The following is a 13,155-nucleotide window of genomic DNA, read 5'->3' as shown; positions in this document are numbered from 1 at the left end:
GGGGAGAGGGAAATGGGAACCTGGCCTAAGGTGCTCCTCCAAGAGACAAGGCCAGGAAGGCATACTTTAGCAGTTCCAGGATGGCCAAGACGATATCATTGACGTAACAGAAGCCAGATGCCTCGGACTTCTTTGCATGGTGTAGGCCCCCAGCCCAATTCACAGCGATGTCCGTCTGCTGCTTATTAAGTTTCACGGCACTTGCTGGACGTGGGAAGAAAGAACACAAGCCTGTTATCAAGCCACTCTCTCCCTTTCCCCCAAGAAGCCAAGGGAACCCAGTGAGAGGTAGGACCTGCCTATTCAACAGCTGTATTGTACAATTCACAAGCCAGTCCTCTCCCCCTACCCTATTCCAACAGGAATAAACATGATATTGGCTACTCTAAAAAAACTGTTTTCTGAACTGAAGGTGGTAACTCACTAGTAGGCCTTAAAATTGGTTTAGTGGGTTATGATTAGTATATATATTTTTAAATGAGACAGACTAGAATAAAAATATCGGAATAACAGTAAAGGTAACCACTGTTTTGTGAAACTGGCTTCAGAGTGAGAGAGGGTGTTGTGCACGTGCATGCATAACCTGGATTGCAAGTGTAAATACTTCTAAATGTGGTTCATGGTCAAAATATTTTGAAGATATCAAATGTAGCAGAGGCTTAAAGTACAAATAGGTCCAAGAAGAAGTGAGAGAGAAATACACACTATGTGTGCAAGTGCCTTTGTGGCAATATAACTTTAACAGCAATAAAAACATAGAGGGAATTCCCTGGCGGTTCAGTGGTTAGGACTCCATGCTTCCACTGCCGGGGGCCGGGGTTCAATCCCTGGTAGGGGAACTAAGATCCCCCAAGCCGCATGGAGTGGCCAAAAATAAATAAATTTAAAAATTAAATAAATAAAAAGATTTACTGAGTAAAAAATGTAGGCACAAAACTATACATATATATGACACGTTATTTGTAAAATATAGATGTATATATGTTATGTCCAAATATATGCACACAGAAAAAAGCATGGATGTACAAACACCAAAATGGTAACGATGGTTATCTGTTGACAATGTGATTGTAGTCAGTTTTTTTCCCTGTGCACTTCTCTGTTTTCTGAGATTATATTAGGAGGTGGTAGCGAGGGGGGAGAAGAAAAAACAATGATCATAGAAAAATAAACATTTGTTAAGAAAGGGTAGAGTGGGACTTCCCTGGTGGTCCAGTGGGTAAGACTCCGCTCTCCCAATGCAGGGGGCCCAGGTTCGATCACCTGTTGGGGAACTAGATCTTGCATGCATGTCGTAACTAAAGATCCCACACGCTGCAACTAAGACCCAGTGCAGCCAAAATTAATTAATTAATTAAAAAAAAAAAAAAAAAACTTCCTATATTTTAAAAGAAAAAAAAGAAAGCGTAGAGTGATCCTGGAGGTAATCTAGACATTACTAATGGAAGTGGGAGATGTGTGGGGAGTATTTCTGACCTCTAAAGGTAATTACCATGCTCTTTTGTAAGACACAGATGATGACACTTCCCATTTTTATAGCACTGTGCAGTTCACAAGTTACTTTTATGTACAGCATCTCAACAAGCCCATGAGGTCTGCAGAGAGTTCCTGTATATATGATGTCTTGGTAGGAGAGGACAGCCAAGGACACCTGTCTGTACCATGTCAGACTGAACCTGGGCTGGGACTAAACCAGAAGGACATTTCCAAGACCTAAGGTAAAAACTCACAGGACCATTTTACATGGTCACAGGTCAGCCTCACTGGGACAGTGGCCTAAAAGACAGACCTCACTAGTACAACCCAGCACAGCCTTTAAGGAGGGATGTATATTCCTTACCCACAGAGCCACCAGTAGATAGCTGACAGAACTCAAAGAGGCCATCAAATACCGGACAGTCCTCACCAACGTTAACTTGAAAAAACATAGGAAAAGATTAGTTTCCACAATTTCTTTTAGTTTTTGTTTACATATTTATGAGCTGATGGAAAAAAATGCAGAATTTGGATTCAGAAGGCTTGGGTTCTTGTCCAGGCTCTACTACTTACTGGCTGTGTGACTGGGTCCAGTCATTTAACTTTCTTGAGCTTTGGTTCATTATCTGTAACTAGCAATAATGACATCCACCTTACCCAATTGTTGAGAAGATTGATAGAAATCTTACATGGGGAAGCATTTAGCAAGTAAGTACTTGGAAAATGTTGGTTCATTCCTGAGGGAGAAAAATATAGGCTCTTATTCCAGCCTGGGTTTGTTCCTGGACCTCACTCCAGCTGGCCAACAAGGAAGTGAAGAACAGAGACCTATACTGTCATCCACTGGATGCTTAACAACGTGCCGGACACTATGCTCAGTGCTTTAAGTACCTGGTGTCGTTTATCCTCACACACCTGAGGTAGGATTTGGTCCTATTTTATAAATGGGGAAACAGGCTCAAAGAGGTGAACTGTCAGTAAACGGCAGGCGGTATTCAAGGATTGGTCTGCCTGTCCTAAAAGCCTATGAAAATATACTCTGGCCTCTTCCCCAGTAATTTCACATACACAGTCTCATTTGATCCTCCTAACAACCCCATAAAAGCTGGACGAGACAAATATCAACCCCACTGCGCAGAGGAACAAACGGATGTGGAGAAGTTAAGTGACTCGCCCAAGGTTATATAACCAGGCAGTGGTAGAACCAGAGTCCAGGTGTCTTGACTCCCACAGTCCAGTGCTCTTTCTACTATACCAAGTGACAACTGGAGGAAAGTTATTTCAGCCCTAAGGGGTAAAAGTACAAACTAACACATAATGTGGAAACACATGCGAACAATAATGCAAATAAAATGAAAAGGACAGGAAGGGAAGCACACCTGAAGGCTGTAGACTCAGAGCTGCAGAGGAACCTTATGGCTCCAAGTCTGCTCTCACAGAAAAGGAAACTGCTGAGACATCAATGATACACAGAAGTTAGAGGCAGGGGTGGGGCTAAATCCTTGTTCTCTTGTCCCAGCCTTCCCATTGCATGCACTATTATCAACAGGGGTTCCCAAAGTAGAGCAAGGAGGAGGAGCCCTAGGATGAGGAGGGTAGGAGAGCCCAGCTTAGACTGTGGTGACCTCTTGAGACACAGCTGAAGCTCAAGGTTTGCAATAACCACAAGAGTTACCACCTCTGGCACTGCCCTAAACTCGGAGGGTGCTCTGATCTGGTGCCCTGCCAAGCACAGTGCTCCGAGGAAGGGTGGCGTGCATATGGGGGCAAGCAGTAGGTGGCTCTCTCCCCCACTTCCCAGGTAAACACTGGGAGGCTGTGTCAATAAGAACTTTGGTCCCTGAAGCCAGGCTATTTATTTATCCATCGGCAATTGATTTCCCTCTCTGGCTGCTTCCTCCTTCAGTGGGTTTGGGCTGTCCGGGTTTCCAAGCTTTGCTTATACTCCTATTTGAGATGTGGAGCTCCCATGACAAGAAACTGGTATTTTAGAAACGAGAAAAAATATATTCCTTCAGGCCCCAAACCAACATGTGGCTCAAATGGCCAGTCCATTATTCCCAGCTCAAGGGAGCTGTGTGATTACAGATGGAAAAGGCGTAAAATGGGAGAGCAGACCCTCACTTGGGACTAATCTGTGAGACTAGGGAGGACTTTTCTATGGGTTTTCCCTCTTCCCACTATAAATACTTCTCTCATTCTTAGGCTGGCTTTAGACTGACGGGGAGCAATACTGGGTGAGAGATGGGGAGGCAGACGTAGGTCAAGAAGGCACTAAAAAGCATACTGCAGAAAGAGACACATGGGATTAAACACTGACTTCAGGATAGTGCTTACACCTTGGTGGTGGTGGGAATGGGGTGGAGAGGGGAGTAGAAGAGAAAGGGCATGTGATCAAAAAGAGGTGCCCGGGGGGCTTCAACTGTACTGGCAATGTTTTCTTTCTTAGGCTGGTTGTAGGGACATGGATGATCATTGCATTATTTTTTATATTTTTTGTGTGTGTGTCTGAAATATTTTATGTGCAACATATTTTAAAATAGTCCAGAATCAGGAAACCAGAGTTCCATTCTCCATTCTACCACTATCTTGCTGTGTGACCCTGGGAAAGTCATTTCACCTCCCTGGGTTTCAGTTTATACATCTACAAAATGGACAAGAATGCCTCCAAATTTTACCAGCACAAGTCCCTTTTATCACGTTTCTACCATAAGTCTCATGTTTTGATAGACTATCTGCCAAAAATAAAAATTGCATTTATTTATGTTCCCATTTTTAATTATTAAAAATTATGTCAGAACTTCTGATTAAGATTCTCAAATTCTCAAAGTGACCACAAAGCATTTAAATTACATTCTAGCCAAGAGCAAGGAAACCTGACTTATTTGGTCTTATTACAGGTATTAACTTCCTAGGTTAGGTGTTGGTAAATACTGAAAAAAGAGCTCAGCTCTTCATCCCTGTTATTGTCCCTGTAGACACCCCTGGTTATAAAGCACTGCACTAGTGACATCTCTCTGAATCAAGTCAGTAAGGTGCCTCGAAGTCCATAGAGAGCCTCATCCTTTTTTTTTTTAAATTTTTGAATTTTATTCTATTTTTTAAATATTTTCTTTTTCTTTTTTTTTAAAATTATTTTGTGTCCCTCATGACTTTTAAAGAGGGCTCTTTTTTTTTTTTAATTTATTTTATTTATTTATTTTTGGCTGTGTTGGGTCTTCGTTGCCATGTGCGGGCTTTCTCCAGTTGTGGTGAGTGGGGGCTACTCTTCGTTGTGGTGTGCAGGCCTCTCATTGTGGTGGCCTCTCCTGCTGTGGAGCACAGGCTCTAGGCACGCGGTCTCAGTAGTTGCGGCACGTGGGCTTCAGTAGTTGTGGCTCATGGGCTCTAGAGTGCAGGCTCAGCAGTTGTGGCACACAGGCTTAGTTGCTCCTCGGCATGTGGGATACTCCCAGACCAGGGCTCGAACCCGTATCCCCTGCCTTGGCAGGCGGATTCTCAACCACTGCGCCACCAGGGAAGCCCTATTCTATTTTTTTATACAGCAGGTTCTTATCAGTTATCTATTTTATACATATTAGTGTATATATGTCAATCCCAATCTCCCAATTCATCCCACCACCACCACTCCCCCATGCCACTTTCCCCCTTGGTGTCCATACGTTTGTTCTCTACATCTGTGTCTCTATTTCTGCCCTGCAAACTGGTTCATCTGTACCATTTTTCTAGGTTCCACATATATGCGTTAATGTACGATATTTGTTTTTCTCTTTCTGACTTACTTCACTCTGTATGACAGTCTCTAGATCCATCTACGTCTCTACAAATGACCCAATTTCGTTCCTTTTTATGGCTGAGTAATATTCCATTGTATATATGTACCACATCTTCTTTATCCATTCGTCTGTCGATGGGCATTTAGGTTGCGTCCATGACCTGGCTATTGCAAATAGTGCTGCAATGAACATTGGGGTGCATGTGTCTTTTTGAATTATGGTTTTCTCTGGGTATATGCCCGGTAGTGGGATTGCTGGGCCATCTGGTAATTTTATTTTTAGTTTTTTAAGGAACCTCCATACTGTTCTCCATAGTGGCTGTATCAATTTACATTCCCACCAACAGTGCAAGAGGGTTCCCTTTTCTCCACACCCTCTCCAGCATTTGTTGTTTGTAGATTTTCTAATGATGCCCATTCTAACTGGTGTGAGGTGGATACCTGATTGTAGTTTTGGTTTGCATTTCTCTAATAATTAGTGATGTTGAGCAGCTTGTCATGTGCTTCTTCTCTCTTCTTTGGGGAAATGTCTATTTAGGTCTTCTGCCCATTTTTTGATTGAGTTGTTTGTTTTTTTAATATTGAGCTGCATGAGCTGTTTATATATTTTGGAGATTAATCCTTTGTCCGTTGATCTGTTTGCAAATATTTTCTCCCATTCTGAGAGTTGTCTTTTCGTCTTGTTTATAGTTTCCTTTGCTGTGCAAAAGCTTTTAAGTTTCACTAGGTCCCATTTGTTTATTTTTGTTTTTATTTCCATTTCTCTAGGAGGTGGGTCAAAAAAGATCTCACTGTGATTTATGTCAAAGAGTGTTCTTCCTATGTTTTCCTCTAAGAGTTTTATAGTGTCCAGTCTTACATTTAGGTCTCTAATCCATTTTGAGTTTATTTTTGTGTATGGTGTTAGGGAGTATTCTAATTTCATTCTTTTACATGTAGCTGTCCAGTTTTCCCAGCACCACTTACTGAAGAGACTCTCTTTTCTCCATTGTATATCCTTGCCTCCTTTGTTATAGATTAGTTGACCATAGGTGCGTGGGTTTATCTCTGGGCTTTCTATCCTGTTCCATTGATCTATATTTCTGTTCTTGTGCCAGTACCATATTGTCTTGATTACTGTAGCTTTGCAGTATAGTCTGAAGTCAGGGAGTCTGATTCCTCCAGCTCCGTTTTTTTCCCTCAAGACTGCTTTGGCTATTCGGGGTCTTTTGTGGCTCCATACATATTTTAAGATTTTACGTTCTAGTTCTGTAAAAAATGCCACTGGTAATACGATAGGGATTGCACTGAATCTGTGGGTTGCTTTGGATAGTATAGTCATCTTCACAATATTGATTCTTCCAATCCAAGAACATGGTATGGTATATCTCTCCATCTGTTTGTGTCATCTTTGATTTCTTTCATCAGTGTCTTATAGTTTTCTGCGTACAGGTCTTTTGTCTCCCTAGGTAGGTTTATTCCTAGGTATTTTATTCTTTTTGTTGCAGTGGTAAATGGGAGTGGTTCCTTAATTTCTCTTTCAGATTTTTCATCATTAGTGTATAGGAATGCAAGAGATTTCTGTGCATTAATTTTGTATCCTGCAACTTTGCCAAATTCATTGATTAGCTCTAGTAGTTTTCTGGTGGCATGTTTAGGATTCTCTATGTATAGTATCATGTCATCTGCAAACAGTGACCGTTTTACTTCTTCTTTTCCAATTTGTATTCCTTTTATTTCTATTTCTTATCTGATTGCCGTGGCTAGGACTTCCAAAACTATGTTGAATAATAGTGGCGAGAGTGGACATCCTTGTCCTTTTCCTGATCTTAGAGGAAATGCTTTCAGTTTTTCACCATTGAGAATGATGTTTGCTGTGGGTTTGTCATATATGGCCTTTATTATGTTGAGGTAGGTTCGGTTCCCTCTATGCCCACTTTCTGGAGAGTTTTTATCATGAATGGGTGTTGAAATTTGTCAAAAGCTTTTTCTGCATGTACTGAGGTGATCATATGGTTTTTCTTCTTCAATTTGTTAATGTGGTGCATCACATTGATTAATTTGCATATATTGAAGAATCCTTGCATCCCTGGGATAAATCCCACTTGATCATGGTGTATGATCCTTTTAATCTGTTGTTGGATTCTGTTTGCTAGTATTTTGTTTAGGATTTTTGCATCTATATTCAACAGTGATATTGGTCTGTAATTTTCTTTTTTTGTAGTATCTTTGTCTGGTTTTGGTATCAGGGTAATGGTGGCCTCATAGAATGAGTTTGGGAGTGCTCTTTCCTCTGCAATTTTTTGGAAGAGTTTGAGAAGGATGGGTGTTAGCTCTTTGCTAAATGTTTGACAGAATTCACCTGTGAAGCCATCTGGTCGTGGACTTTTGTTTGTTGGAAGATATACATTTTTTTAATATGTGGTTCTTTTGTGTATTTTTTTCTCATTTATTTTTGGCTGCGTTGGGTGTTCATTGCTGCATGCAGGCTTTCTCTAGTTGCAGCGAGCAGGGGCTGTTCTTTGTTGCGGAGCATGGGCTCTAGGCGCGTGGGCTTCAGCAGTTGTGGCACACGGGCTTCACTGCTCCACGCCATGTGGGATCTTCCCAGACCAGGGGTCGAACCTGTGTCCCTGCATTGGCAGGCAGATTCTTAACCACTGTGCCACCAGGGAAGCCCCTGTTGGAAGATTTTTAATCACAGTTTCAATTTTATTACTTGTGATTGGTCTGTTCATATTTTCTATTTCTTCCTGGTTCAGTCTTGGAAGGTTATACCTTTCTAAGAATTTGTCCATTTCTTCCAGGTTGTCCACTTTATTGGCACTGAGCTGCCTGTAGTAGTCTCTTATGATGCTTTGTATTTCTGTGGTGTCTGTTGTAACTTCTCCTTTTCCATTTCTAATTTTATTGATTTGAGTCCTCTCCCTCTTTTTCTTTTTCTTGATGTGTCTGGCTAAAGGTTTATCAAGACAGCCTCATCTTTTTTTTTTTTTTAACATCTTTATGGGAGTGTAATTGCTTTACAATGTTGTGTTAGTTTCTGCTTTATAACAAAGTGAATGAGCTATACATATACATGTATCCCCATATCTCCTCCCTCTTGCGTCGCCCTCCCATCCTCCGTATCCCACCCCTCTAGGTGGTCACAAAGCACCGAACTGATCTCCCTGTGCTATGCGGCTGCTTCACACTAGCTATCTATTTTACATTTGGTAGTGTATATATGTCCATGCCACTCTCTCACTTCATCTCAGCATACCCTTCCCCCTCCCCGTGTCCTCAAGTCCATTCTCTATGTCTGCTTCTTTATTCCTGTCCTGCCCCTAGTTTCTTCAGAACCATTTTTTTTTTTAGATTCCATATATATGTGTTAGCATACGGTATTTGTTTTTCTCTTTCTAACTTACTTCACTCTGTATGACAGACTCTAGGTCCACCCACCTCACTACAAATAACTCAATTTCGTTTCTTTTTATGGCTGAGTAATGTTCCATTGTTTATATGTGCCACATCTTCTTTGTTGATGGACACTTAGGTTGCTTCCATGTCCTGGCTATTGTAGATAGAGCTGCAATGAACATTGTGGTACATGACTCTTTTTGAATTATGGTTTTCTCAGGGTATATGCCCAGTAGTGGGATTGCTGGGTCGTATGGTAGTTCTATTTTTAGTTTTTTAAGGAACCTCCATACTGTTCTCCATAGTGGCTGTATCAATTTACATTCCCACCAACAGTGCAAGAGGGTTCCCTTTTCTCCATACCCTCTCCAGCATTTATTGTTTGTAGATTTTTTGATGGTGACCATTCTGACTGGTGTGAGGTGATACCTCATTGTAGTTTTGATTTGCATTTCTCTAATGATTAGTGATGTTGAGCATCCTTTCATGTGTTTGTTGGCAATCTGTATATCTTCTTTGGAGAAATGTCTATTTAGGTCTTCTGCCCATTTTTGGACTGGGTTGTTTGTTTTTTTGATATTGAGCTGCATGAGCTGCTTGTAAATTTTGGAGATTAATAGTTTGTCAGTTGCTTCATTTGTAAATATTTCCTCCCATTCTGAGGGTTGCCTTTTTGTCTTATGTTTTCCTTTGCTGTGCAAAAGCTTTTAAGTTTCATTAGGTCCCATTTGTTTATTTTTGTTTTTATTTCCATTTCTCTAGGAGGTGGGTCAAAAAGGATCCTCCTGTGATTTATGTCATAGAGTGTTCTGCCTATGTTTTCTTCAGAGAGTTTTATAGTGTCTGGCCTTACATTTAGGTCTTTAATCCATTTTGAGTTTATTTTTGTGTATGGTTCTAATTTGATTCTTTTACATGTAGCTGTCCAGTTTTCCCAGCACCACTTAATGAAGAGGCTGTCTTTTCTCCATTGTATATTCTTGCCTCCTTTATCAAAAATAAGGTGACCATATGTGTGTAGGTTAATCTCTGGGCTTTCTATCCTTTTCCATTGATCTATATTTCTGTTTTTGTGCCAGTACCATACTGTCTTGATTACTGTAGCTTTGTAGTATAGTCTGAGGTCCAGGAGCCTGATTTCTCCAGCTCCGTTTTTCTTTCTCAAGATTGCTTTGGCTACTCAGGGTCTTTTGTGTTTCCGTACAAATTGTGCGATTTTTTTGTTCTAGTTCTGTGAAAAATGCCATTGGTAGTTTGATAGGGATTGCACTGAATCTGTAGAGAGCCTCATCCTTTTTACCCCCACCTTCAATGACAAAAAATCTCAGACCTCATTTTTCAATGCACAACTTTAGAATGCTGGTTTCAGGAAAACTGGAGCAAACTGGGAGCCAGAACCAAACCTGCGCACTCCCGAGGGCCTAATATGTTTTCTGCCTTGAAAGATTTGAAAATAAAAGCAATAAGCTACAACAGCAAAAGCTACTATTCACCGAAAGTCAGTGCTTTAAATACATTATCTTGGGCTTCCCTGGTGGCGCGGTGGTTAAGAATCCGCCTGCCAATGCAGAGGACACAGGTTCGAGCCCTGGTCCAGGAAGATCCCACATGCCACGGAGCAACTAAGCCCGTGCACCACAACTACTGAGCCTGCGCTCTAGAGCCCGCGAGCCACAACTACTAAGCCCGCGTGCCACAACTACTGAAGCCCATACTCCTAGAGTCCGTGCTCGGCAATAAGAGAAGCCACCGCCACAAGAAGCCTGCACACCACAACGAAGAGTAGCCCCCACTCGCCACAACTAGAGAAAGCCCTCATGCAGCAACGAAGACCAAACACAGCCAAAAATAAATAAATAAATACATTATCTTACTCATCCCCCCAAACTCCATTATGAAATAGGCACTACTGTCTTCCTTTTAAAGAAGGTAAAACAAGGCTCAGAAAGGCTAGGGGACTTACTCAAGAACACAGAGCTAAGTAGCAGAGCTATGGGATTCAAACCAAGACATCAAAGCTCATTCTCTTGCTTTAATACCAAGCTGCTTCTCTAATGAGAGCCCTCTCTACTGAGAGTGGAGCCTGATCGCTAGCCTAAATAAGTTATGGAACGGCCCTAAAGCCATCTAAAGCAAAGGAATGAATCTGTCTCACCTTAGAAGGAAATAAGACCCTGTCAATTCAGACAGTAAATACCTCACTTAGATGGGGTAGCAGCTCCTGGAGTTGTGGGTGGCAAAGAAGCTTAATGCTTCAAAAAAGGTCTCTGTGGTTCTCTAATCATTACCAGTGCACAATTATTATAACAAATAAATTTCTGCCTTGGGAATCAGACTACCTTGTGGCCAGTAGCAACAAAAAAGTGCCACAGATTTCCTGGTATTTCAAAATAAGTTGTCACAAACTATTCAAAACTTCTTCTAGACAATACTGTTACATTGTTTTATTATGAGATCTTAGGTGCTAAGGGATAATTTCTAAAATAACACAAGTGAGAAATCAGGGATGATAGTTTCTTCCCAAATTTGAACATAATTTTTCCCCACAGCTAAAACAATCCCCATAATTCCTATAAGCTGAGTGTGGCTTCTGAGATGTGACCTGTTCTGAGTTTCAAGTCCCAAGGGGCAGGGGCAGAATCACCTTAACTCAAAGATTACATCACCTAGAGTCTAAGTGGCTGCTAAGTTCTTAACTAATACTCACATAGTGAGAGCAGTTACAGTTGCAGGGGATGACATCCAGTCCATTTTACAAAAGAAAAATCTGAGGGGAAGTGACTTGCCCCAGTCAGTTAAGAGTCAGAGCTGGGACCTATACCGCCTGTCTCCCCCACCCAGGTCAGTGCTTTTTCCATTACAACAATTACAGTTTGGGGGGGATAATGTTGTGAACCTAACTGGACAAAGTTCAATCTATTCCTTACAATCAGGAAACAAAGAAAACCAGTCTTGAGACAAAAGAAACACTTTGGTACCCTCAGGAAGCAGGGGAAATCAGGTGTCAGCTGAATGGGGCATACAAGGGAAGGTAGGGTGAGTCTCTCCAACTTGAAGGGAGATCCAACTGGGGGCTTGACAGTAGGGAGGGAACAGAATGGACTTACATCTCTGCATCTGCTTGCTGTACTCAGACATGTTATCTGGGCGGATGGAGCGCAAGAATTTGATGTAGTCATCACTGTGATACTTGGTCATCTCCTCAGCATTGGCTTTGTGAGGGCGCTAGAGGGCAGAGGGGAGAAAAGAGCATGTTATTCTTGACTACTGCCAGTCTTCACTCAGCATTGAGCTAGGTGCTGTACAGAATAAAAAGAAATGACTGATTAGATTCAGGCCTCAAGAAACTCACAATCTAGTTAAGCAAATAAGATTATCAAAAGAGATTCCGTATCTCAAGACCTAGATGGCAACTCAAGCTCTATTGCCTAGGCAAGTCTATCTTTTTTTTTTCCATTTTTTAATTTAAAAAAATGTTTTAAGTTTTTAATTGTGGTGGCAAGTCTATCTCTTGAGCCTCAATTTCCTCATTTACCAAATAGGGATAACAACATCTACTTCACAGGGAAGTTGTAAGAATTGGATGAGACTGTTAAATCTCTTTGTAAATTGTTTTACAAATCACTTTCTTTTTAATATTAAATATAACAATATATAATTATGGGCCAAATGGCTCTAAGAGTTCAAGAAGAAGGGATGACTAGTAATAACTGAAATAGATGGGAAATCCTTTATGAATCATCATCACACCAACAATTCTGATCACATCCTCCCCATGAAAACTTCCTTGACATAGTAATTTCCTGGTTATCCCAACATTCTGATTCAGCCTGTCCTCTTTTTAAAAATTCTCTTCCTCTCCTCCCTTAAAGGTGGGTCTCCTTCAAAGACAACCCTCTTCTTTTCTAATAATCAATACTTTTATAAAGCATTTTCAATATAGCTAACATTAATTATTTACTCTGTGCCAGTCACTGTTTCAGGCACAACCTTTTAAAGTTCATACTATTATTATCTTCACTTTGCAGTAAGGAAACTACAGCAGAGAGCGGTTAAACATAATTTGCCCAAGGTTACATGGCTAGTAAGACGGAATAAGAACTCAAGAGGTCTGGCTCCAGGTACTATTTGACTCTCATTTAATCCTCACTTAATATAATGAGAAATATTGAGATTGAATGACAGATACTGTTTTATTAAAAAACACCCACAGAGGGCTTCCCTGGTGGTGCAGTGGTTAAGAATCCCCCTGCCGGGCTTCCCTGGTGGCGCAGTGGTTGAGAATCTGCCTGACAGTGCGGGGGACACGGGTTCGAGCCCTGGTCTGGGAGGATCCCACATGCCGCGGAGCAACTGGGCCCGTGAGCCACAACTACTGAGCCTGAGCGTCTGGAGCCTCTGCTCCGCAACAAGAGAGGCCGCGATAGTGACAGGCCCGCGCACCGCAATGAAGAGTGGCCCCCACTCGCCGCAACTGGAGAAAGTCCTCACACAGAAATGAAGACCCAACACAGCCAAAAATA

The 13,155-nt window shown here is 41.5% G+C and overlaps 1 protein-coding gene across 1 annotated transcript in view; it reads right to left on the bottom strand.

The window, feature by feature from the left end:
- Nucleotides 1-13,155, bottom strand: part of HDAC1 (histone deacetylase 1) — a 45,753-nt gene that overhangs the window by 6,055 nt on the left and 26,543 nt on the right. The window contains exons 3-5 of the mRNA XM_007170612.2: nt 11,740-11,857; nt 1,841-1,915; nt 66-204 (exon numbers count right to left, since the gene is read on the bottom strand). Coding sequence (XP_007170674.1) covers nt 66-204; nt 1,841-1,915; nt 11,740-11,857 — 332 coding nt within the window. The remainder of the gene's footprint in view (nt 1-65; nt 205-1,840; nt 1,916-11,739; nt 11,858-13,155) is intronic.

Source organism: Balaenoptera acutorostrata, chromosome 1 (assembly GCF_949987535.1).
Source record: "Balaenoptera acutorostrata chromosome 1, mBalAcu1.1, whole genome shotgun sequence".
NCBI classification, from domain to species: domain Eukaryota; kingdom Metazoa; phylum Chordata; class Mammalia; order Artiodactyla; family Balaenopteridae; genus Balaenoptera; species Balaenoptera acutorostrata.
Note: the sequence above shows the minus strand (reverse complement) of the source record. Positions and strands in the feature narration are given on the sequence as shown.